The 23,463-nt window shown below is 41.8% G+C and overlaps 1 protein-coding gene across 3 annotated transcripts in view; it reads left to right on the top strand.

Moving 5' to 3' along the window:
* The window catches only part of gzf1 (GDNF-inducible zinc finger protein 1), a 498,954-nt gene extending 476,747 nt beyond the window's left edge, over nt 1-22,207 (top strand). Inside the window, exons 2-9 of one of the 3 annotated variants that reach the window (XM_074615421.1) lie at nt 15,423-15,449; nt 16,319-17,322; nt 17,871-18,054; nt 18,221-18,390; nt 18,772-18,866; nt 19,021-19,188; nt 19,321-19,478; nt 20,370-22,207. In XM_074615421.1, coding sequence (XP_074471522.1) covers nt 16,334-17,322; nt 17,871-18,054; nt 18,221-18,390; nt 18,772-18,866; nt 19,021-19,188; nt 19,321-19,478; nt 20,370-21,143 — 2,538 coding nt within the window. In that variant the 5' untranslated portion in view covers nt 15,423-15,449; nt 16,319-16,333 and the 3' untranslated portion in view covers nt 21,144-22,207. Of the gene's footprint in view, nt 1-15,422; nt 15,450-15,642; nt 15,799-16,318; nt 17,323-17,870; nt 18,055-18,220; nt 18,391-18,771; nt 18,867-19,020; nt 19,189-19,320; nt 19,479-20,369 lie in introns of those variants that run through there. The other 2 variants (XM_074615422.1, XM_074615424.1) reach the window with 2 other exon arrangements.
* Nucleotides 22,208-23,463: the final 1,256 nt, after the last annotated feature.

Genomic DNA, 23,463 nt, shown 5'->3' on the forward strand with positions numbered 1-23,463 from the left:
GTGTGTGCATTAAGAGAGCGATCACATGCGAGCGATCACATGCTCCATGTGATGAGTCATACACCAGGCTGGTTTGCCAGGGAGCGGCTGGCTGGTTGGAAGCAGTTTATAGGCAGGAAACTCATCAGCTATGCACCGCTGAGCTCAAGACTCCGGTGAGATTCATACGAGACTTTCTTGTTAACTGATGTTTGATTCGCAGTTTGGCCGCCAAAATAGCTGCCTTTACATGTTACATGGTGTTCTGTTATGGAAGCGGCCCCACACTTTGCAATCAGTGACTTTAACAGGCAGTTTCACACCTCGTTAGTTCATTTAATGCATTGGAGGATGGGTACAGATGGTTTTTGGAGAGAGGCAGTCGTAGGGTGGCGAAATTCCGCATGCGTGCCAGCGCTCCAGCCCTTCTTCATTAGGTCAATGTCATGGAGCCATTTTCATTCCACAGTCCTATTATGTTTTCCTATTACCTGTGTTACGAACAGTTGCAAAGATATGTTGCCTCGAAGATTAATGGAAATCACACAGGTTTTATATGAGCTAAATCCCAAAGGAGTTACTGTGTTGGAATATAATGATTAAGATTAAGCTTTGAGCACAAACAACAGCACGGCTAAAGCAATACATAAACAGAGCAAAGTCAGAATTTTCAAGGTCAAGATGACAGGTGCATGCTGAAAATACACACACGGAGGCGTCAGGTGGTGCTTAAGCTTGACAATTAAAGGTGTTATGCTAAGATATTTGCATAGCTAAAATTCTAACCAGATTGATTTAAGAGAACAGAATATTTACCTTGAAAAAATGAGACCATTTCTTAGAAGAATTGGGTCACATTTTGCTATGAATCTGTTCTCCCTGTGAGAAAAATGTCTTGAAATGGAAGATATAGTGGACCGAATAAAAGGCAGCTTGAAAAATCACAGCTAATGTGTTTATCCTTCTGCATGCAACCATGAAGCAAAGCCAGGGAGGCAAACCAGCAGCGTTCTATTCATATCAGAAAGCAGGATTTAATGGGAATGTGGTCTTCACTTTGAGAAAATAGGATGCTTACGATGCTGCTGGTACAAGACTAAGGTCTCATTTACAGAAATGACTGTATACTAAAGTTAATTCTACAATTGGCTGCTGTATATTATAAATAAGGACACACTAGGACAGCTCTAACTCTAATTATTTGGAGTGCTATCCTAGTCTTTCCTTTTTTTATCATCTTCATTAAGGATCCAGCACCCAGTCTTCAAGGTCTAATCGCAAGTTGAGCGTGCTGGGTCTTATGTTATACAATATTACACCTGGTATAGGAGATAGAAAAATGCTGCACATACATGAACCGTCACATATGGATTCTTTGAGAATCATCAACATTGAAAGCGCATGATCTATAAGCGAGGAGGAAGAGGAGGAGGAGTATACTGAGGGAAGATGCTGCAGTAGAGGGGATTGTAATGATTAAAGGCTTTCTCTCCGACACAGAATCCACATCAAATGTCTTGTGCATGTTTTTTTTATCCTTTGCCATAGATCCATATGTGGAATGTAGTTAAGCCATATGTAGTTAATGCCTGTCTAAAGAGGGGTGTGTGTGTGTGTGTGTGTGTGTCCATCCAAGTTAGGAAAAGATTGAAGAGATAAGCGGCCAGATCAAGCTGGCAGGAAAGATAAATTGCTAAGAGACAAGCATGCATGTGTGCGTGTACATGTGTGTGTGTGTGTGTGTGTGTGTGTGTGTATGAGGCAGGCACATGAAGAGGTGCCAGAATAGAGGCTTTGATGAAGCAGCTGTAGGCAATGGCAGGAGAACGATGAGACACTGGGTCACTCATCGCTTTGTTCTACCTTGCACCTCAGGGTACGTGTGTGTGTGTGTGTGTGTGTGTGTGTGTGTGTGTGTGTGTGTGTGTGTGTGTGTGTGTGTGTGTGTGTGTGTGTGTGCGATTGCGTGTCCTACGCCAGGCCTGAGTAAGCTGGGCTCCCTATCTTCATCTCAAATCACCTCCGTGTACCTGAAACATCTTTGGCACAACACCTGCATCATGTCTCTCTCACATCCCCCTGCACACATTCTCTCCTCCTTACAAAGTTTGGCATTCTCCTCCATCATCAGTCATCTTCCTCTCCTCTCTCTGCCTGCCTGTCTGTCTGCCCGGCTGCTGAGGATGCTGTTCTGACTTTCTACGAGGCCCCACATTTTGACATCTGGTGGCCTAGATAAGCAGGAAACGCACTGAGCGCATCAGCCGATCTGTGAGACTAAAGGGCGATTAAAGCGCATAATCTACCTGATATATAATGAGGGGGGAAACAGCCTAGATCACAAAGGCAGACGGACACAGAGATAACCACTCAGAAATGAGGGCTACATGGTGTTGCGCACATCTGTCATGTTATGAAAAAGGCATAACCTTTGTATCCTAAGAGGCCATGCTGCTGTAATAGGTTTAGAAATACAGTTATGTGCATCTCTGCATTTGAAGTATATGTGCATATATGTGTATATGTGCATGGTGTTGTGTATCTAGTGTGTGTGTGTGCATTTTGTTTCCACCCCTTTTTTTGTTCCAGATGCCAAAAAAAAAAGAAAAAAAGATGTGTATGAGTCATAGCCTCGTGGTGTAGAATATCAGTGATCTGAGTGTCCCTGATGAAGAGCAAATGTGGAGAGACAGACAGACAAGAAGCCCGCGGAAAACAGTCTGCGACAATGCCGCTTGGTTCCCATGACAACCCGGCTCTGCTAGGATCGCCGGGAACATAACGTTTCCTCTCTAATGAGGCAAACTGGATCATTTTGTCCATCTACCTGTGTACCTAGTAGTCTTTCTCCTGTCCTCGTGCCTTTTATCACTGGTGCACACAGAGGAAGGCGGCGGGGGGAGAGGGAGGGAGGCGAGGTTATGACTGCAGCTTGTGTATTTACTTTGTGCAATGCTGAGAGGGTAAATTGCTTCTCTGTGCTCTGATGTGAGACTCGCTAGACAAATGCGAAAAAGATTGCCCTCTCTAACTTACTGATTTGCTCTGCAGTGGCAAAGTCAAGGTGACCCCGACGCTACTTCTGCTATTGCTTCACAAACACACACAATGTCACGATGGCACTGCATCCAACTAATGAAGTGTAATCAGAAGTGTCATCTGACTTCAATAGGCTCCAACAGTGATCTTTTTGTTTGTTGTAATACGTAAAAGGAAGCGAGACATTAAGTGAGCGCAGGACAGGCATGAAGGCAAATCTGACAGGATGCTTAAAATATCAGCAGCAGTATACAGCATAGTTCTCATCTCAGTGTTAACCTATGAAGCCCTGAGAGTATTAGTATCTGTGCTGTTAACATTAGGGACAGTCTGTACTGTACTGTAGGCACACACAGTATACAGATGGCTCCTCAAGCACCTTCTCCTATCTCTCACAAAGAACCTTCGTCACTGCAGCTTTCTCTATCATGACCGTGTATGGTGCTTAAGGGTATCATCTGTTTTCAAAAAAAAAAATAATAATAGTTGTCCACCAAAATTCTCAGCACAGAATTACACCCTTCACTTAATAATAAGATGACTGACAGGTCATTAAACACACTAACAGACTAACCCTAGGCAACAAATTAATCTAAGTTAATTAATATTTTATGGTGCTGTTAAAAGTTTATTTACATCACAGATGTGCAATGCAGATTGACAAGGCAAAGACTTCACTCGTGTGAATTTTGCTGAAAGGTGCTAAATTTGAAATTCAGAGCATATCTTTAATTGAGGGATTGCCTCCGTACGGCTCTCAACATGGCGACGGCTGAGCCGGCGGCTAGCAGCTAACGGTGCTAACAGCACGAACAGTGCAAATGACGGCAACAGCGCTTACAGAGCTAACAGTGTTAACCTGAGGGCAACCAGAGGGTGGGCGTTGCGCTTCTGCGACGACGCCGAGCGCAGTGCAGAGCGCAGCATTAGCTAGCCAGTGGGGCACACACACTGAGACTCACATGCGCTAACATTGGCATACGGCCGGACCGGCTACATAAACAAAGCACAAAGAATCCAATACACTTTTTGTCAAATTCAGCAAATATTTCCTCAGGGTCGGCTAGCTGTCCGTTCTGTGCAGAGCCAGGGCACACAGCCCTGGCTCTGTAAATGGGAAACAAACAAAGTGGCTCGGATCAAGCCACACAGCACTATTCCAGCCAGGACACAGGAAAGGTTGTGTCTAGAAGGGAACCAACAAATTGGGGAAACTCTCCCGACATGGTTAAGGTTATGCATTGACCTTGAATAGTTAAGGTTAGGCATTGACTTTGTCTCGCAAGACTTTTTGCAAGTTTTTGCAGATCTCAGATCAGATCTAAACATGACCCAGGGGAAAGGCCATGTATGTTGTAAGAGACAGGCATTGGGAGTAGGAGGGACGGTAAATCTGGCACATGCTAACGTTCTGAATGAGCACTGACAGGAGGGATTTGATGATCAAGTTCAAATATCAACAATCTTTCTCCAGAATCACCGACTCCACCTTTAAAGAAAGAATGAAGTAAGAAATATTATCTCAGTGTCAGTCAGTGGAAGCTTAACCCCTCAAATGAAAGCTATGTAAAACATGCTTTCATTTAGCCGTTTCCTGACCATAGTGGTCAATTTGAATCTTTTAGACCATTAAAGGAGCATTAAAGAGGCACTCCACTGATTTTACACATGAAGATCAGTTTACTCATCATTAAGAGTACTACTCAGTCTGTGAAAACAGCTGTATGATATCTTTTGTTGGAGCTTTGTAATGTCTGGAAAAATAACCCCAGTCATGTCATCAAGGTCATCTTGGATTGAAAAAAAACTATGTTGTTGGGAAATCCAAACAAGAAGACAAGCAAAGCGAAAACATGAATTTTGCTCAAAGGTTCATGCAAGCTCTCAAATCTCAAGCTCCTGAATGCACCGTCAAGGAAAGTAACATTGGAAAAACATAAATAAGAATAACTGTTTAGTGTGATTGATTACTGTTTCAATGAAGTTCCAAGCTGCTGCTAAATGACTTTCACACTTGGTTGAAATAGATGGCAACCAATGGCTTCCTGTAAAGTGGGATATCAATCTTAAAGGGGAACTACACCCATTTTCAAAATTCATACATGTTATTCCTATGGTCTAAGACAGTCCAAAAAACATTAGTAAACATGAACGACTCTCTCCCAAATCCCAAAACTAGAGTGCTAAAACTCAAACTTATGACATCATAGGGAATAAAGCCAGGAGCTGCTCCGAAGACAATGAATTAGGAAATATGTTACAGATGGCACTGAGACACAAAATCAGTCTCCAATTCATTGTCTGTGGAGCAGCTCCAGACTTTATACCCTATGACATCACGAGTTTGAAACTTACTTCTCTGGTTTCTGGCTTTGAGAGAGAAGAGCTCATGTTCACTAATATTGATTGAACTTTCCCGTGGAAATAACATACTGGAATTCTTAATTTAGGTGGTGTTCCTCTTTAAAGTGGGATTTCTTAACACTTATTGCCTGCTTGAGAAAATAGTATATACTAAATACTATAATCATAGTCAAGTGAAGAATTTATCAAACTGTAGCTCATTGGTTAACACATGGGAAACCACTGGTATGGTCCTTTAATTGTCTGTGCACAGCGCTGCTGTCCTTGTAGTCCAGCTAGGAGGCCTAATGGTGGGAGATGATCTCACCATCATGCCCACGATGAATGCTGGATCATTCAATTATAGAGCAACACAATGAATCATTCTCCTCTCCTCTGAGATTTCCTCCACACTCCACTCATCTGACACCGCCGAAACCACAGAAGATGGCCCTGTTATCTTCATAATACGGATAAACACTGACAGTTGTCTGGACGGAGGGCCATTTCGATGGCAGCAGATCAAATGAGAGCTCATTATGGAAAAAGTGACACATTAGTGTCTGCAGCGAGGGCTTACAGTCGGGGTATAAAGAGATGGCAGTCCTGCTGAGATGCCTGTGCCCTTGCAGAATTCCTCGCCAGCCTGGATGGAATGAAATTAAGTGAACTGGAGCTTCAGTCCCGTGACTTCACTCAGCTGACAGAAAGAGACACTCTCTGCTAACATTTGTCTGTGTGTGTGTGTGTGTGAGAGAGAGAGGCATTATTTCTATCTCGTCCTCTCACTCCGTGTCTATCTCCCTCACACACTCACATAGATGTCTTGTTCCACAGTAAATGTGTCAGTCATGGGTCTCATCGCTAGAGCAGCCTGTCAGATCCTCCCCCTCCCACCCCCCCCCATGATCTTTTTCCTTTCTCCTCTCCATTTTTGGACATTTTCAAAAGGATGTCGAGAGGAGAGCGGGGTTCATAACAAAAAGAAAATGGTGGCTTTTAGAGGAAAGCTGTGTTTCTTGGGATTATCGGGATTTTGTGGCGATCCACAAAGAGTCAAAAAGGGAATAGGTCAGCATTCAAGATCTTACTTCAGGGATTGGATGCTCAGAAACTGTACAACAAATACCGCCCTCATTTTCTCACCCAGTACGAGAGTATTTTATGTTATGAAGCCCTTTTCTGAAGCAAGTAATGGTGGCTATATAAATCAAACAAGGCAATGTATTTTCTATTTAAAACAACAGCATATAAAGAATTAAGCTATGATGAGAATAATTTAACAAAACAATCTAAGCCGGCTTTATTACATGAGAGACTGTGGGCCGTATGGTTAGGCTTCATTTCACATAGGTATTTTCATGTCTGTGGTCTCCTTCACTTCTGGGACACCACCCAAAGAAAATGGACAAATGCCGTATGGAGAACGCAGACATTTGAGAGACGACCCCAAAGTTAATTTGACATTGTATATTTGACGGGCCCGGTTGCGTATTTGAAAAACAATCCGTCTTGAGCCGTTGTGTCAACAAGCAGGAACCGAAACAGCATGGTGCAGCGTTTCCCGAGAACTATTTTGTGGTTTATTTTACTGGGAGAGCCTTTCTTATTCCACCCGTTAAGGCGTCAATCCGAAACGGCGCTATACGGCAATCCCTGTCAAAACTCCTGTCCCCGCAACTGATTGACTCAGCTCAAGGCCAGATATGTCAGCAGAGTGTTCGGCATGCTGGGAGGCCCGTGTATGTGCGAAGTGGTGATAAAAAATAATGAGGAAAGTCCCACATGGTTGCAAGAGGCAAGAATACCCACCCCTTGTTCCCTTTTTACCTAACAAAACAAATTTGCCTTGAAGGAAAATGAGAGCCGGTTCAATGTCTGATGGGGTTCTTTTACACAGATCCAAGGTCAGTATTTAGCTCTCTCTATGTCAGTGCTATGGAGATCCCAAGAAAAACTTTTATTTTCCCGTAGAAAACCTTAACTCAACATCTGTATGACCATGACTGATGCTCTAACAGGAGAGACTCCGGATCAGGACTTTAATTAGGCAAGACTTTGCTTTCCTGCAATAACCCGAAAGGATGAGTGGTTGAACTGGCATTCTTTCAGCCAGCCAAGGCCCCTGTTATTACACAAGTGCTGGACCCCTGCCATGTTACACAACTCAGAGAATAGGTGAACCCAGAGGAACAGGGTTAACCTGGCTACGGTCAGTGCAGTCGCCTCGCTGCGAGAGTCAACTCCATGGGAAGAAAGTAGAGGCTCAGTCTCTTTTATTTACTGTCACTGAACCATCGGATTTAAGATGAAGAAGGTCTCTGGTGATGACAACTTCAGCTCAGAGAACTATGCGTTTTTTTTCTTTCTGAATGTTACATGTTCGGATAGACTGTTGACCCCCGGTGGGAGTGTGTGTGTGTGTGTGTGTTGCAAGACACACAGACCCGCCTAGGCTGATCCCAGCATGTGTTTCCTGTATGGGAATGCTTAGAGTATGCTTACAGTAAGTGTGTGTGTGTCCCTGAGCGAGCACGAGCGAGACAGAAAAGGAAACGAGAGACAGAAAGAGAGAGAGAGAGAGAGAGCGAAGGCATATCCAAGGGGATCAAACCTAAACCACAGGATATTTCTGACCTTGAGGGCGAGCGGGTGATGCAGGGAGGGGGGGGAGGAAAGAGAGGAGGAAAGGAAAAAAAGAGGAGAAAAGCTGAAAGGAAGGAACAAAGAGATGGAGGGAGAGAAAGAGAGTCTTTGGAGGGCAGCTGGAAAGCCTCCAGAATCCTCTGCTCAAACCAACCATAAAATTCCAACTGAAGCCACAAAACCAGTACGAGGACTGACGAGGGTGCCTTCTGCCCGCAGTGGGTGTGTGTGTGTCTGCATTCGTGTGTGCCTGCGGTGTGCACACATTTACTTTTTGTGTGTGTGTGCCATATGTGATTAAAGGGTCCGAGCAGAAGAGGCCAGGAGGCAGACGAAGTGATGCAATCCACGGAAGCGAAGGAGAGGACACGAGGGCGGCAGGAAGGAAGGGAGGGAAGAGAGGAAGGAGGAATTGTTGCTTCTGGGGATCCAGCTCTCCAGGAATGTGCTGACGGTCATGTCCCACACAGTCTGGGAGAGTGTTGCATTCTGGGAAGCATTGCGGAGGTGAGACCACCTGTTTTAGTGTGCTACAGATTGCAAGCGGATGATACAAAATCACACATTCTAAAGGGATAGACTTTGTGAGTCATTATTGTTCATTTTCAGAGGCACAACAAAGCTTTTTCCCTGTGCAAACTGGTCTCACACTGCAGGCTGGAGGCCCGAATCCACCCTCACGCAGCAGAAGTGGAGATCTATTTCGGTGCGCGCTACACAATGTCCATAAAGCACCCACACAGGCTCGGTGGGTAAGGTGATTGGTAAGCCCGGACAAATAGTCTATTTATGAGCATCACAAGAGTGGGCGGTTGTCCTTGAGCTGGTTTGTCTGCGTCTGAAGTGCTAAGTGCTGTATACAGTTACAATAGATAGAACATGCACAAGGACGAGTGAAGGTGGAGAGGCGGTGAGGGAGGGGGTGTGGGGGGGTGAGTGCGAGAGAGCACTGGGAATAGAGATGGTGAGTCAGAGGCCATTTGGAAAGTAATTTCATCTCTGAATGCAGTATATCTTTTCATCAATGAAGGGAATGTATTTTCCGAACCAGAAGAAAAACATCTCTGTTTGGTGAAACGGAGCCTATTTGAGGGGGAGAGGACAGATACCATTCTCGGGTTATTTTTGCACTATATTCGTTTCATGTAGGTGAAGTTGTTTGTTGCAACACACAGCAGTGAAGTGAAGTTTAGAACAAGAGTCTACTAGAGCCATGCTAGCTGCTCTGTGAGGCTGTACGAGTGTTAGCATGCGAACATGTTCACAAAGACAATGACAACATGCTGATTGGTAAGTATAATGTTTACCATTTTTACCATCTTGTTTAGCATGCTAGCTAACATTTGCTAATTAGTTTTGCAAGTACTTGGTCATAAACCAAGGTATGGTTGCATCTAGAAGGTAACTTCTCAACTCAACTCTCACTAAGGTTGAGCATTAATCCTTGAATACTTAAGGTTAGGCATTGACCTCGAATAGTTATGGTTAGGCATTGACCTTGAATAGTTCCGGCTAGGCATTGACATTGAATAGTTAAGGTTAGGCAATGACCTCAAATAGTTGAGGCTGGGTATTGACCTTGAATAGTTAAGGCTGGGCATTGACCTCGAATAGTTAAGGCTAGGCATTGACCTTGAATAGTAACCTGTAAGGTTAGGCATTGCCCTCGAATAGTTATGGTTAGGCATTGACCTCGAAGGGCTAAGTTTAGGCATTGACGTTGAATAGTTAAGGTTAGGCATTGACCTCGAATAGTTAGGCGAGGCATTGACCTTGAATGGTTAACGTCAGGATAGGTCATCGGGCAGCGAGTCTCGCAATAGTTTTTGTAAGTTTTCACAATTTGCGGGTTCCCTTCTAGACGCGATCCCAAAGTATGGACAAATTGAAATTTTAACCTGATGGTGGCGCTGGAAGAAAAGTCAGGGCATCACCAAAGTCATTAGGATTCATCCTCTTGGCAACATGGATACCTGTACCAAATTTGATGGCAATCAATTCAGACAAACAGACAGATAATGCCATCCTTAGAGCCATGCTGCTAGTGTGGCTACTTTTTAAAAATCTTTTTTGCCTGTTTATGATCATATTTGGTCATGTGTGAGGCTGTGTCCTTCTTCAAGTACTGTAATTTCTCGTCAGCCAACATTTCCACATTATTGCACTAAGAGTCTTCTGCAATTTTTGTGAATCATTAGTTTATGTCCTGATGTTACATTGAGGTTTTAGGGGTTCCAGTGATATTCTGGACTGGCTGAATGTGGTGTGGCATCCGGCCAGTGAAAAAGGAAAAGAGAAGAGGAAAGGGGGAAAGAAGTTAGGTTGAAGTGTTCAGAGAGTCTACCAGAGACGGGTCTGGAGGACTGCTATGTGTATCCTGGCAAAGTAACCTTGGCCTTGACAGGATTGCTCAAACATGTACAATATTTGACTCCTGCCCAATTTGTACCTTACATAAACATGGGTGGAGATAAATGTCCGTTTACTAAAACAACTAAAACCACTCTCCAAATCTGCATAAAATCAATAAAGTGTCCCCTTGTGTCAACGTAGGAGCATGCCATTGATAAAAAATAAAAAATGAAAAAAGGTATTGATGTCTCTAAGAGCATGAAAAAATAAATTCATGAAAGATGTTTTCTGTTAACCAAGTTCACTGACTGGAGGGGAAGAGAAAGACACCACAGAATACTGAGTTGGACTGGTTTTTGATTGGTCTGGCATCAGCTGTGTGGTTCTATGGGCGAGCACAAAGAGAATGCTGCGGTTATTCTTGGACCACCACCGTCTGCACTTCCATGCACTGTAATGTTCTTGTGTTTACCATCACTGGCTCAGTTCATCTGCTGGGATTATGAGTCAGCCCTCTTAAGAAGCTGTTGAGAGGTCCTGCGAGGACACTGACTGACTGACCTTCCCTCGCTGCATCCAAATTAAAGTGTTTGTACGACTCCAGCACATAAAACCGAATCCGGACGCAACCATCACCACCGAACTCTTGTATTCTACTGTGTTTTCTCTACGGTGTGTGTGCGTGCTCTGTAGCCTCAAATTAAATTCGGCCTTGGCTTTGAGTTTTTTCTCTCACACAGTGCACATTTTGTCATGTTGTTTGTGCGCTGTGGAACGTCAGCGCAGATATTTTCGGTTGCGTGGAGGAGTCTACCCATAGCAGAGCAAACACGGCAGAATGTTATGTGTGCTGAGCCCCATCACCTTTCAGCGCCTCATCTTCTTCGCTGACAACGTGATGATGTATACGTGGGAATTTAATTTGCTACTGGACAACCTGGCAACACAGCTGGCTATCAAGCATGCCGTGCATTGGCAACATCTGGACCCTTGACTGTAGTTGACTTGGCATCCACTTTATCTCCCTCCCCAGCTTAACTGTGCACTTCCGAATAACACAAAATACCCCAGAGCCATCTGAAAAGTCAACCAATCAGTATCACCACGGAAAGTGGATTTAAATGTCATGTTTCTGAAATGACTCTTTTGTTATTTCAGTGATGCAGCATACAGTATGTTCATCCCCTTGATTACATGTCAACCAGTGATGACATGTAGAAACCTCAAGTCTGTTTCTCTGCCATATCTTCGTTCTGACAACGCATCCTGTTACATCACAAACCACAACTTGGGTTTTAATATTACCATGGGTATTACTCAGAGCCTGTGACCCTGCTGAACCATTTTTATGTCAACTTAGTGTATGCAGCACAGGAAAAAATAAAATGTGACCCAACTGGCCATAACTGCAATGACTGTTTATATGAAACTATTATTTTATCATTTTAGTATAGCAGATTCTATGAAAAAACAACTTTTCCATAACATGCAGAGTCCTTTTGTCAGGCAAAAAAGAAAAGTTTTGCACTCCTGTGACCAAAGAGAAAAAAGTTTTCCTTCCTCTAATCTCAGTCATGTCAAAAGTTGTACTAATGTATTCCATTAAACTCTACGCTTGTTCCCTTACCAAAAAGAAGTGTGCTATTAGTATACAGTACTTCTTTTAAACTTAAAATAAGAGAGTATAAATTCAGTTTACTTTATATGTTCTTATCAGAGATATACTTAACAAAAGTATACATAAGTATACTTTGCTCATACTGACAAGTATACAGAAAAGTCTAAGTATACTTGGCTTATACTTAAAGGTATACAGAAAAGTCTAAGTATACTTGGATCATACTGACAAGTATACAGAAAAGTCTAAGTATTCTTGGCTTATACTGACAAGTATACAGAAAAGTCTAAGTATACTTGGATCATACTGACAAGTATACAGAAAAGTCTAAGTATTCTTGGCTTATACTGACAAGTATACAGAAAAGTCTAAGTATACTTGGCTTATACTGACAAGTATACAGAAAAGTCTAAGTATACTTGGTTCATACTGACAAGTATACAGAAAAATCGCATTACTTGGCTTATACTGACAAGTATACAGAAGAGTCTAAGTATTCTTGGCTTATAAGCCTACTAGTACTTAATATTTTGATCAAGATATACTTAAGAAAAGTATAATTAAGTATTCTTGCTTTATAGGCCTACAGAAAGGTATACTTGGCTTGTAGTTGTGTTTACTTTTTGATAGAGCAGCCTATTAAAGTTCCATGGTAAAACTTTACACCATATTAATATCTATGCAAATACGTTTGATTCCCATGAGCATACAGTTACAGATCATTACATCTGCAGATGTTGTGTGTCTAGTATAAAAATGAACCAGGAAGGAGTGGTTGTATGAAAAGTGTAATCTTTAAAACATTTTGTTGTGTGCGGTGTGTGTGTGTGTGTGTGTGTGTGTGTGTGTGTGTGTGTGTGTGTGTGTGTGTGTGTGTGTGTGGCAGAGTAGTAATAATAAAAACCAAGGCGAACACAGTGTTCCAGGTCAGAGCTGAAGTCTGCACAGCTTCGGCCCAGAGAGCAGCATGAGTCACCGGAAGAGAGCAGATTGCTAGCTTGCAGAATTCATTAAGACAAATGTAAGGTATATGGATTTCCTCTGGAAGGAAAAAAAAAAAAAAAACCTTGGCAGCTGCAGAACAGCACCCTAGTGAATCCTCAAGTAGCTTTCCATACACCTTTGGAATGACAGCATACCTTTTGCAATGCTAGATGATTTATGCTGGTCTGAATGTAAAAGAATTACCTTAAATCCTTCAGTGCGTTGACCTATTTTTGTACTGGTTTTGGAACCATTCTCCTACAACAGACTATTACTAGAAACCATTCTCATACAACAGACTATTAAGCAGCTAGTTTAACACTGAGCAGGTCTGCCCTGTGAAACTATCGGCTAGAATAAGAGTAGTCTATGTGTGGAAAAAGCTGAAGAAAATGCAAATTTGGTTGTTAAAGATGCAGGCTAATCTGTTTTTTTTAATTCAACACTAGTAGCTGCTTATACCATGTCATGTCCTTTATCATAGACTGTAGTCTGTGGTCCTTCTGTGCAATGGCGCCCCAGTGCTGAGAAGAGGCAGTATTGCACCAATAAACACTCAAGTTCAGTCATTAGTCTTAAGAGTTACGGTAACGTCATTACTTCAGTAAAATCACTATTTAAAATGCAATAATTATACTGCTGTTATTATATACCTGTATACCTGTTCAACATGTTCACAAGATAACCTTAGGGGCTTACACTTAGCTTGCCAAAGGAGGTGAAACAAGAGTTTTACTTCAAATAAAATCCCACAGAAATAACAGTAACGATAGAAGTGCAACACATTATTGCTCAACGGCTGTTAAAAGAATATATACGTTAGGTCAGGGGTCAGCAACCTTTACTATCAAAAGAGCCTTTTTAGGCAGAAAACAACAACAAAAAATCTGTCTGGAGCCGCAAAAAATTTGAGCATTGTGATGAAGGTAACACAGTTTATAGTCTAAGTATATAGTATATAAGTCTGATGCAGTGAGGGCCACAGTGCAAATTTACTACGGAGTATTAGGGCCACATTGAGGGACAAAACATCTGAGATTTACAGAATAATGTCATAATATTACAAGAATAAAGTCATAACTTTATGAGAATTTTTTTTAACATTATGAGAATAAAGTCATAACTACGACAAAAACATTTTTAATATGAGAATAAAGTCATAACTTTACAAGAAAAAAAGTTGTAATATTGTGAGAATAAAGTCATAACTTTACAAGAAAAAAAGTTGTAATATTACAAGAATAAATTCATAACTACGAGAAAAAAAAGTTTTAATATTATGAGAATAAAGTCGTAATATGAGAATAAAGTCATAACTTTAAAAGAAAAAAAGTTGTAATATGAGAATAAAGTTATAACACTATGAGAAAAAAAGAAAGTAGCACGTCAAATTCGTACTTTATAATATTATGCCTTTTTTTCTCGTAGCATGACTTTATTCTCGTAATATTATGACTTTACTTTTGTAATTTCATGACTTTATTCTCGTAATATTATGAATTTATTCTAGTAAAATTATGACTTTATTCTAGTAATATTATGACTTTATTCTAGTAATATTAGGGCTTTATTCTAGTAATATTATGACTTTATTCTAGTAATATTATGACTTTATTCTAGTAATATTAGGGCTTTATTCTAGTAATATTATGACTTTATCCTCGTAATATTATGACTTTATTCTAGTAATATTAGGGCTTTATTCTCGTAATATTATGACTTTATTCTAGTAATATTATGACTTTATTCTAGTAATATTAGGGCTTTATTCTAGTAATATTATGACTTTATTCTAGTAATATAAGGGCTTTATTCTAGTAATATTATGACTTTATTCTAGTAATATAAGGGCTTTATTCTAGTAATATTATGACTTTATTCTAGTAATATTAGGGCTTTATTCTAGTAATATTATGACTTTATTTTAGTAATATTATGACTTTTTTCTAGTAATATTATGACTTTATTCTCAAAATCTCAGATTTATTTTTTTTCCTCAATGTGGCCCTAATACTCCGTCATACCATAAACCTACAACAATGATGAATAACAATGAAAATGTAAACGATAAACGGTTATTCATTTCCATGTTTATAAATCCACAGACAGGGAGCCACTGGAGAGGAGCTGAAGAGCTGCAGGCTGCTTAAAGACCTCTGAGTTAGATGAACAGTATTTTGGAGATAACTAAGGAAAAACCACAAATATACATTGTTATCTAGCTAAAATAATTTACAGTGATGCCTCAAAAAGACTCAAATGTCAGGCGATAACGTTATGCGCTTATAGCCAACAAACCTGAGTAAATGATCCAGGAGCAGCAGTTAAACTCTGTAATTCACACTTTAAACACAAACCATGAATGAAGGACTGATCCTGAATCGACCACCTCGGCACCGGAAGTCCGTCAGTTTGGAAGAGACGTGCCACAGGAAATACCTTCCGCCGCAGAGAGAACATTAAGGGCTGCCATCTTACCGAGCTTACGGTAAGAACACCTTGCTTCGTGTTGTTGTTGTGTGTAGCCTTGTTAGCTGTGCTGCTGCTACACGTTCACTCATATCCCTGTGTGTAGTCAGTGTGAACATGTGTAATCTCAACCAGCTTGTGTTGTGTTGACAGTCAGCTCACCTAGCTTGATTAGCTAGCATTGTGTCTGTGATGCTACTGTTAGCACTGAATGTTATCAAGTTAAAAGAACAACAGTATCACAACGCTGTCAGCCTGTCAGGCTGAAAGCATGGCAGCTTTGAGGTGTTTCACCTGCACTTTGTGTCAGAGAGGTTAGTTATTTTAATGGACTTGAGAACTAGCTGCCTTTTTTGCTTTTGAGCAAGGTAAGGTAAGTTAAGTAAGTACACTTTGCTCATACTGACAAGTATACAGAAAAATCTAAGTATACTTGGATCATTTTTTTATAATTGACTTCTCAGCAGATTTGTTGTTATCTGACTTGAACAGTAATGCAAACAGCACTTTACTATGGACATAAATGCATTTTTCTCTGCTGCTAAACACGACTGCAAATTTGGTGTATGACTGAAATTTGTTTGAAATTGTGTCTGAAACGTTTACTTATTTTATTTTTTTATTGTTATTTTTAGGTATGTTAATTTGAATACTTATTTATTCTATCCGTTTTAATGCACTGACGGGAGCTGGGAGAAACAATATTTTGTTTCCTTCTGTGTATGCAAATACTCAGTGAAATGACAATAAAGTGAATCTTGAATCTTATTTTAGCTTCATCGTCCCACCTGTGAGAAAATATGTGTGAGTGTGTTCACAAATTTAATGAAACACAACTCGATAGTTTAAGCATTATAAGTCACCATTCCCCCTTCTTGTATTTCTCAGCAGCACAAATGAATTATGGGGCTCAAAGTTGTCCAGCTTACCTCCAAGTCCCACCACGAAAACATCCTGGCCTCTCTGCAACAGCTGAGGCTGCAGGGACAGCTCAGTGATGTCACAGTGCAGGTAGACTACCAGGGAGACGTGCAGGAGTTTCAGGCCCACCAGCTGATGCTCGCGGCATCCAGTGGCTACTTCAAGAAGATCCTTCTCTCTCAGGATGCCGCCCGAGACAAAGTATTACTCTCCAATATGCACTCCAACGATTTCTCCAAGTTTTTGGAGTTTGTGTACACTGGTAAAGTTGAAGTTGTCAGAGACAAGATTGGTGATGTTCAAGCAGCGGCACAGCTTTTGGACTGTGAGGATCTGTCTGAGGTTTGCGGTGAGGCCATGAGTGCTGGAATCCTGCAAAAACCTACGAAGAAAGCATCCGCATCAGTAGATAAAGGTGACTTACATGGTGCCAAGAAAGACAAAAAGACCAAAGTGAAGAAGCAGCCTAAACGGTTACTTCTTAAGCGGCGGCTCTCTCCACAGAGCTCTGAGAAAGAAGTCATTTCAAAAAGATTAAAGGTAAAGAAAGCCGCGAAGGATGAAACAATACAAGGAAAAAGCCTAAAACTGAGGATGGCTGGCCGTAAAGTCCTTCGGAGTCATTTTAATACTAAAAGAGAGGCTAACCCTGACAATAAAAAACAAGTTACCAATGAAGACACGGAGGAGAATGAGGACAGGACTGAAGCCGAGGCTCAGGCAGAGAAAGGGTACGAGTCATCAGTGGGAATGCCAGCCTCTGATACGGATGATTGGGATTGGAATGGTATGGAAGATGTGCAGAGTAGTGATCCTGAAGAAGACTCCTTGTTGTTATCTATGGGGGATGAGGAGGAGGATGAAGAGGGACAGCTCAAGGACACATTAAAGAAAACATCCAAGGCCCAGTTTCAGTGTAACAAGTGCCAGCGGACCTTCCACTATGAGAGAAGCTACTTGAAGCACATCAGGTAGGACATATTAGTGCTCCACCAGGGTTTCATTTATTGATTGATACCATAGATGCCCTATATAACAGGATTAATTCCAGGGCAATTGCAAGCAAATTTTCAGGAGTGAGGTTGGCACGCAGCTGTTTGCAAGCTTGCAACCTCATTATCAAACATGTTTTGATATTTTCCTAGGTGGTCTTATAGTCTTATGACAGCTTTTTAATAGTATGGTCATACCATCATTTCCAAAATGTACAAAAAGCTTTTTTTTCTTTTTTTTGAGTTGAACAACTGAGCAGAAAGTTACTGAAAACTGAAATGTGTCCATACACAAGACTGGTAATTTTCTAACTGTGTTGTTACTATAAGAATTATTTCATTCACCAGTTCTCCCAGTGACGACAGCACTGTGCTACCACAGCTCTACCATGTTCACTGGAGTAAATCTTTCAAAGTCACCTCCAAAGCTTGAGCTATGTCAGATGATCATTGACGCAACCTATCATGAAAGCTAAGCCATTTGTCTTCTGATATTGCTGTAACCTGTTGCTGCTCCCTTTGGCCAGCACGTACCATGGAGTGAAAGCAGACGTCATCTACCGCTGTGAGACCTGCCAGCAAACCTTCGCCAACCGCAGCAATCTGAAGATCCACGAAAAGCACGTCCACAGCAACGAGAGGCTCTTTACCTGCGACTCCTGCGGGAAGACCTTCAAACGAAAGAAGGATGTCGTCCGCCATCAAAGACAGGTGAAGATTAATTCAATTCCACACACTTCCTATATCTAAAAGTCATATACAAGTGTTATTTCCATGATAAAATACATATATGATATATAAATAATATGCAAGAATAATCATTTCTAAAGAGTCAATCCTGAGATCATTCCTGTCTTACATCCCCGCTGCTTCTCAGGTGCATGAACGTAACAATTCGCGACATGTCTGCCCCGACTGCGGAAAGGCACTCAGCTCCAAAACCGCTCTGTTGTTGCACGAGAGGACACACACGGGTGCAAAGCCCTTCGAGTGCACCGACTGCGGGGCCAGGTTTACCCAGAACTCTGCCCTCAAGATGCACCGCAGGTACGGAGCTCACTGATGACAGCCGGTCAAATGATGGTGAACTGGAGTGGGAGGTTTGTAGATGCTAAAGACGGGCAGGGCATGTTACTGAAAGATGACAGGTTGTAATCTTGGGTCAGTGAGGAGGAATGTAAAAAGTTGAGCAAAATACCTCTCTTTGACAAAATACCTTTGACTTTGGTAGAAATTCCAGTCAGATTTTTCCTACCGTCTGTCAGTCAATCATCAGTTGTGAACATAAACACTTCTAGCTAGAAAAACCTGGAAACCAGAGAGTAACAATGTGCGATGTGAATGTTCTTTTATACATATTAATAACATTCAGTATGTATATGTGGAAAAATAGTTGAGGGCTAAATGTGTTTGTTTCACTATGTGCAGGACTCACACAGGGGAGAAGCCATTCGCATGTGACGAGTGTGAAGCCCGGTTCACTCAGAAGCACATGTTGGCCTATCACAAGCGATCACACACAGGTAAGAGAGTGATATCATTTCAAAACTATTTTGATTTCTGCATTCTGTCTCTGTAAAAAGAGGTTTTGTGAAGTGGGCCCTTAAAGCTTGCACCCAAATGAAGACAAGGCTATGTGCACATACCAGACCAAAAGTTAGTTTTTCTCCTGTTTAGGAGAGAAACCCTTCATGTGTGAGGCCTGCGGGAAAAGCTTTGCATCTAAAGAATACCTGAGACACCACTCAAACATCCACACCGGGTCCAAGCCATACAAGTGCGAGCAGTGCGGTCGAGGCTTCGCTCAGAGGAATTCCCTCCACCAGCATTTAAAGATACACACAGGTAATTGTATAAATCATTGACGTATTTTGTTCCTGTTCATTTGGAGGCTTAGTCTACTTTACAGCTGTTTTTTTCTTCTTAACTGTTCCCCTCTGTTAACACACTGTTTGTTCCCTCTGTGGTGATTGTTAGGTGAGCGTCCGTACAGCTGTAAAGACTGCGACAAGCAGTTCACCCAGCTCAACGCCCTCCAGAGGCACCAGCGTATTCACACAGGAGAGAAGCCCTACATGTGTGGTCTTTGTAGACGCACCTTTACAGACAAGTCCACCCTTCGCAGGCACACTATGGTGAGCAGTGCTTATCTTACTGTAGTGACTAACTATCAGATCAGGGTATTTTCATCTGTATGGGTTCAAAGTGATAATTTGGGTTGTTTTGAAGTGCGGTTGTATGAGGTACTTATCCATAGTAGGTGTAATATTTACAGTAGATGACGGTCGGCTAGCCCTCAGCATCGAGAAGCAGACAGGAGCACTGGAGCAAAGCAGTATAGTGCCGTGGACGGGAACGGCAGAAAAACACATTTTAGCCACCTAAAAGAAAGGCTCACCTAAAAAAAATTGATATCCATTTGATTGTACGTTATATTTAGAATATTTTCCGATGGCGAACTTAACTGAAAGTGAAACGTATCTATACTGTTTGTCATTTCAGCCTGCTGGCTTTGGAGAGAGCATAGATAAGTTTCACTTTCAGTTCAGTTCCCCGTCGGAAAGGAGAAGGAAAAGGGCTGTCTGACGGCAAGATAAAGTGGTGAAAATATTCTAAATATAGCGTGCACTTAAATGGATATCGATTTTTTTTTTTTTTTATAGGTGAGCCTTTTTTTTAGGTGGCTAAAATAAGTTTTTCTGTCGTCCCTGTCCGCAGCACTGTATTGCTTTTCTCCTGTGTTGGTACTCCTGTCTTCTTCTCTAAGCTGGGGGCACACCGACCGTCATCTACTTTAAGTAATACACTGCTGACTATGGATAAATCAAAACACCTGAACTATCCCTTAACTTGTGCTCTGACAACATTTAGTTACCCATGATCAAAAAGGGGATATTGTTAAGGGCGTTAGGCTTTTGTACAATGACTGCCAATGCATGTTTATCACCTGATATGTTGTGTTTTTAAAGTACTTTGACTCATCACATGTGCTGTAAAAAATAACATGAGCTCCTTTTAACATCCAGATCCATGACTCGGATGCTCCCTGGAAAACCTACCTTGTGGTGCTGGAGGGAAATGTGGAGGATAAGAAACCCAAAAGTCCTACTAAGGGAAAGACAGAAAAAGCAGGACCAAAGGAGAAAAGGAGCACTGCTAGAAAAGGTGCTGGTGGTTCTGCTGCTGGTGGTACTGGTACAGCTGGCGGTCATGGTAAAACCCCCACTGACTCCTTGGTGTTGTCGTCTGAGCCGATCACTCTCCCATCTGAATGGACCAGTCATGGGGCGTTTGCTGTGGTCAGCCACGGCGCCCTCGGCGGGATCACCGTCATCCACACCGAGATGCCACCCGGGACCCAGCTCCAGCCCATCGTAACCACCGACAGCACAGGGGCCAGCGTTATTTCCTTAGATGGATCAGGCATCCCCTTCTCAATACCAGTCTCCATGGCTCACACTCTCCCCTTGTGCTCTGAAGCCTCCTCCACCTCTCTGTCTATACCCACTCTCTCAATTCCTGTTTCTGATGGCACGTTCGCATCAGTCTCAGAGATCCCAACTGTTTCTACGGCCTCTGTCCTGGAAGCTGCAGCCTCACAGACCATTTTGGCTTCAGTTTCAGACGCCAAGGCCGCTTCCGAGGCGGCTATTTTGCTGCCTGGCATTCAGACAGTGATTGTCGGCGAAGAGGTGTGTGGGAAAGAACAATCAGCTGAGGTCCCGAGCGATGGAGAGCAGAGGACGGCAGATAACCCCTCAGGTGAACCTGAAGGGGCCACAGCTCAAGATGCTGTGTAGAGAATGCATGTGAATAGAAAGAATCTAATGTGGGTGTGGGGGGATTTAAAATCAAATTTCAACCCCCGCTTTTCCACGTTATATCATGTATATACTTTAGCATTAGCAGTGTGTGAATGTGTGGTCTGACCATGTGGTGTTTTATCATTATTAGGATCTTTAATTCCAGTGTTTCATTAACAGACTTGGATGTGACGTTTCAGTGTTTGTCACACTCTTTTGGAACATGAAGGTATTCATTAAAAATCACAAGAATTACCTATAGTCAGAGATAAAAACTAAAATATGATTATGGTATTAGTGTGATTTATGTCAGGGATAATGTACAGCGAGCCGGGTCTACGGCTTCGCGTCAGGGTCCTGCCGCATCACACTGTTGGGGTTTATTCACAACAATGACCTGCTAGCTGTTCATTATCATGCTTATTACACGGCTACTTACTTGAGAAATCAATAATTTGTCACAAAAACGGTTCGCCAGAGTCCAACATCAGAACTGCACCCATAGCAACGGTCTGTTATACATAGCAACGGTCTGCTATAAAGAAATAACAGACGGTAGAACGCCGTGATTGACCAATCAGAATCGAGTATTCAACAAAGCCACGGAATAATAAATAATATTATACATATCTTATAATTCATAGGGTGAAATGTGGCACAAATTATATTGAACACAAATTAAATTAATGTTAAATTATTTTCATAGAAAGCCAAACATCACATCAGGTTCAGTACATTTTTAACAATCAAATTAATATCAGACATCTGTTCCCCATACATTATGTATTGCAGGAGTTACAACTTCGAAGCGAACCTTGTCAGAAACACCTTGGCAGCTGCACAACAGCACCCCAGTGAATCCTCAAGTAGCTCTCTGTACACCTTTGGAATAACAGCGTAGTCTGCTTTACTCTGCTGATGATTTGTGTGGGTCTGAATGTAAATGAAGTTGTGTAAATCCTTCAAAGATTCTGGCACTTTTCTCTTTTGGAACCATTTCCATATAACCACAGCTGTGTTTCCAAATGTTTTGCAATGCTCAGCAGATACCTGTGTAAAAAGCCTTAAGGATTTATAGGGCTGCCTCCAATAAAAGTTCTAGTTTTTCCTTAAATGTTAAGAAAAACTTTGAAGTTTGGGATTTTTAACTGAACGAAAAATGATTCGGCTGTTTTGAATTAGTTGGTGAGTTCTTTTCAAACGGGTCTCGCAAGAAAATGTAAACTTTTAAAACTTTATCATAAATAATCACACAATTTGAATCCGTTACCATTAAAACCATATTGTCAATTTGGACACTTGCAAAGATGGAAGGCTGATCATATGTCAATAGTGGCATGAGAGCATGAGAGAGGTAATGCACACTAAACATAATGTAGACACTCTATCACTGTTGTGTAAGGACATGGAGCTGTAATGTCAGAGCTAGTGTACTACAGTAAGAGATTGATTTTTCTATTTACCACCCCAACAAGCTCCACCAATCAAACGGTCATGTTTTTAGTATCAAGTTACAGTCAGCGGATCTACAGCAGCAGCATGAATGACACACAAAGGAATGTAATAGATCAATAAAGTAACATATGAGTTTGATTATATGTCAGTTCAAATAATAGCAACAAACATTGTGTTGAGTTGCCATAAATTCAACTTGAAATATATTTATACATTTATATGGAGTGACAACAAACTTAAAGGAATAATGTGTAACATTTCAGGGGATCTATTAGCAGAAATGGAATATATTATTCATAACTATGTTTTCATTAGTGTATAATCACCTGAAACTTTGAATCGTGTGTTTGTTAGCTTAGAATGAGTCCTTCACATCTACTTAGGGGTCGGGTCCTCTTCACGATGCCATGTTGCTCCGCCATGCTTCTACAGTAGCCCAGAATGGACAAACCAAACATTGGCTGTAGACAGGGCCTTTCGCGTGTTTACGTTACCTGCTGGCCACCGTAGTTCTCGGACACGCTTGTGAATCTGCGGAAAACGTGAGCCGCAGAGTGCAAAACCGTGGTACCGCCAGCCACTGTCTGACTTCTGTCGCTCCTAAAGTAGTGTTATTATGGTACGGATGACCTCTCAGCGTGGCAAACGGCGTTACCACAGTTTTGCACTCGGCGGCTCACGTTACCACGGTCTTGGAAAGGGAGGAGTGAGCGGAGGGGTACTCAGTTGGTTGCAATCTGCAACCAGGCTACTAGATGCTACCAAATCCTACACACTGTCCCTTTAAAATACTAATAATTCAGCTAGCCCATGTTCTTACCCATCTCATTTTCCTCTCATTTTTCTTTTTTGCACTACTGGA

This window comes from Sebastes fasciatus, chromosome 18 (genome assembly GCF_043250625.1).
Source record: "Sebastes fasciatus isolate fSebFas1 chromosome 18, fSebFas1.pri, whole genome shotgun sequence".
NCBI classification, from domain to species: Eukaryota; Metazoa; Chordata; class Actinopteri; order Perciformes; family Sebastidae; genus Sebastes; species Sebastes fasciatus.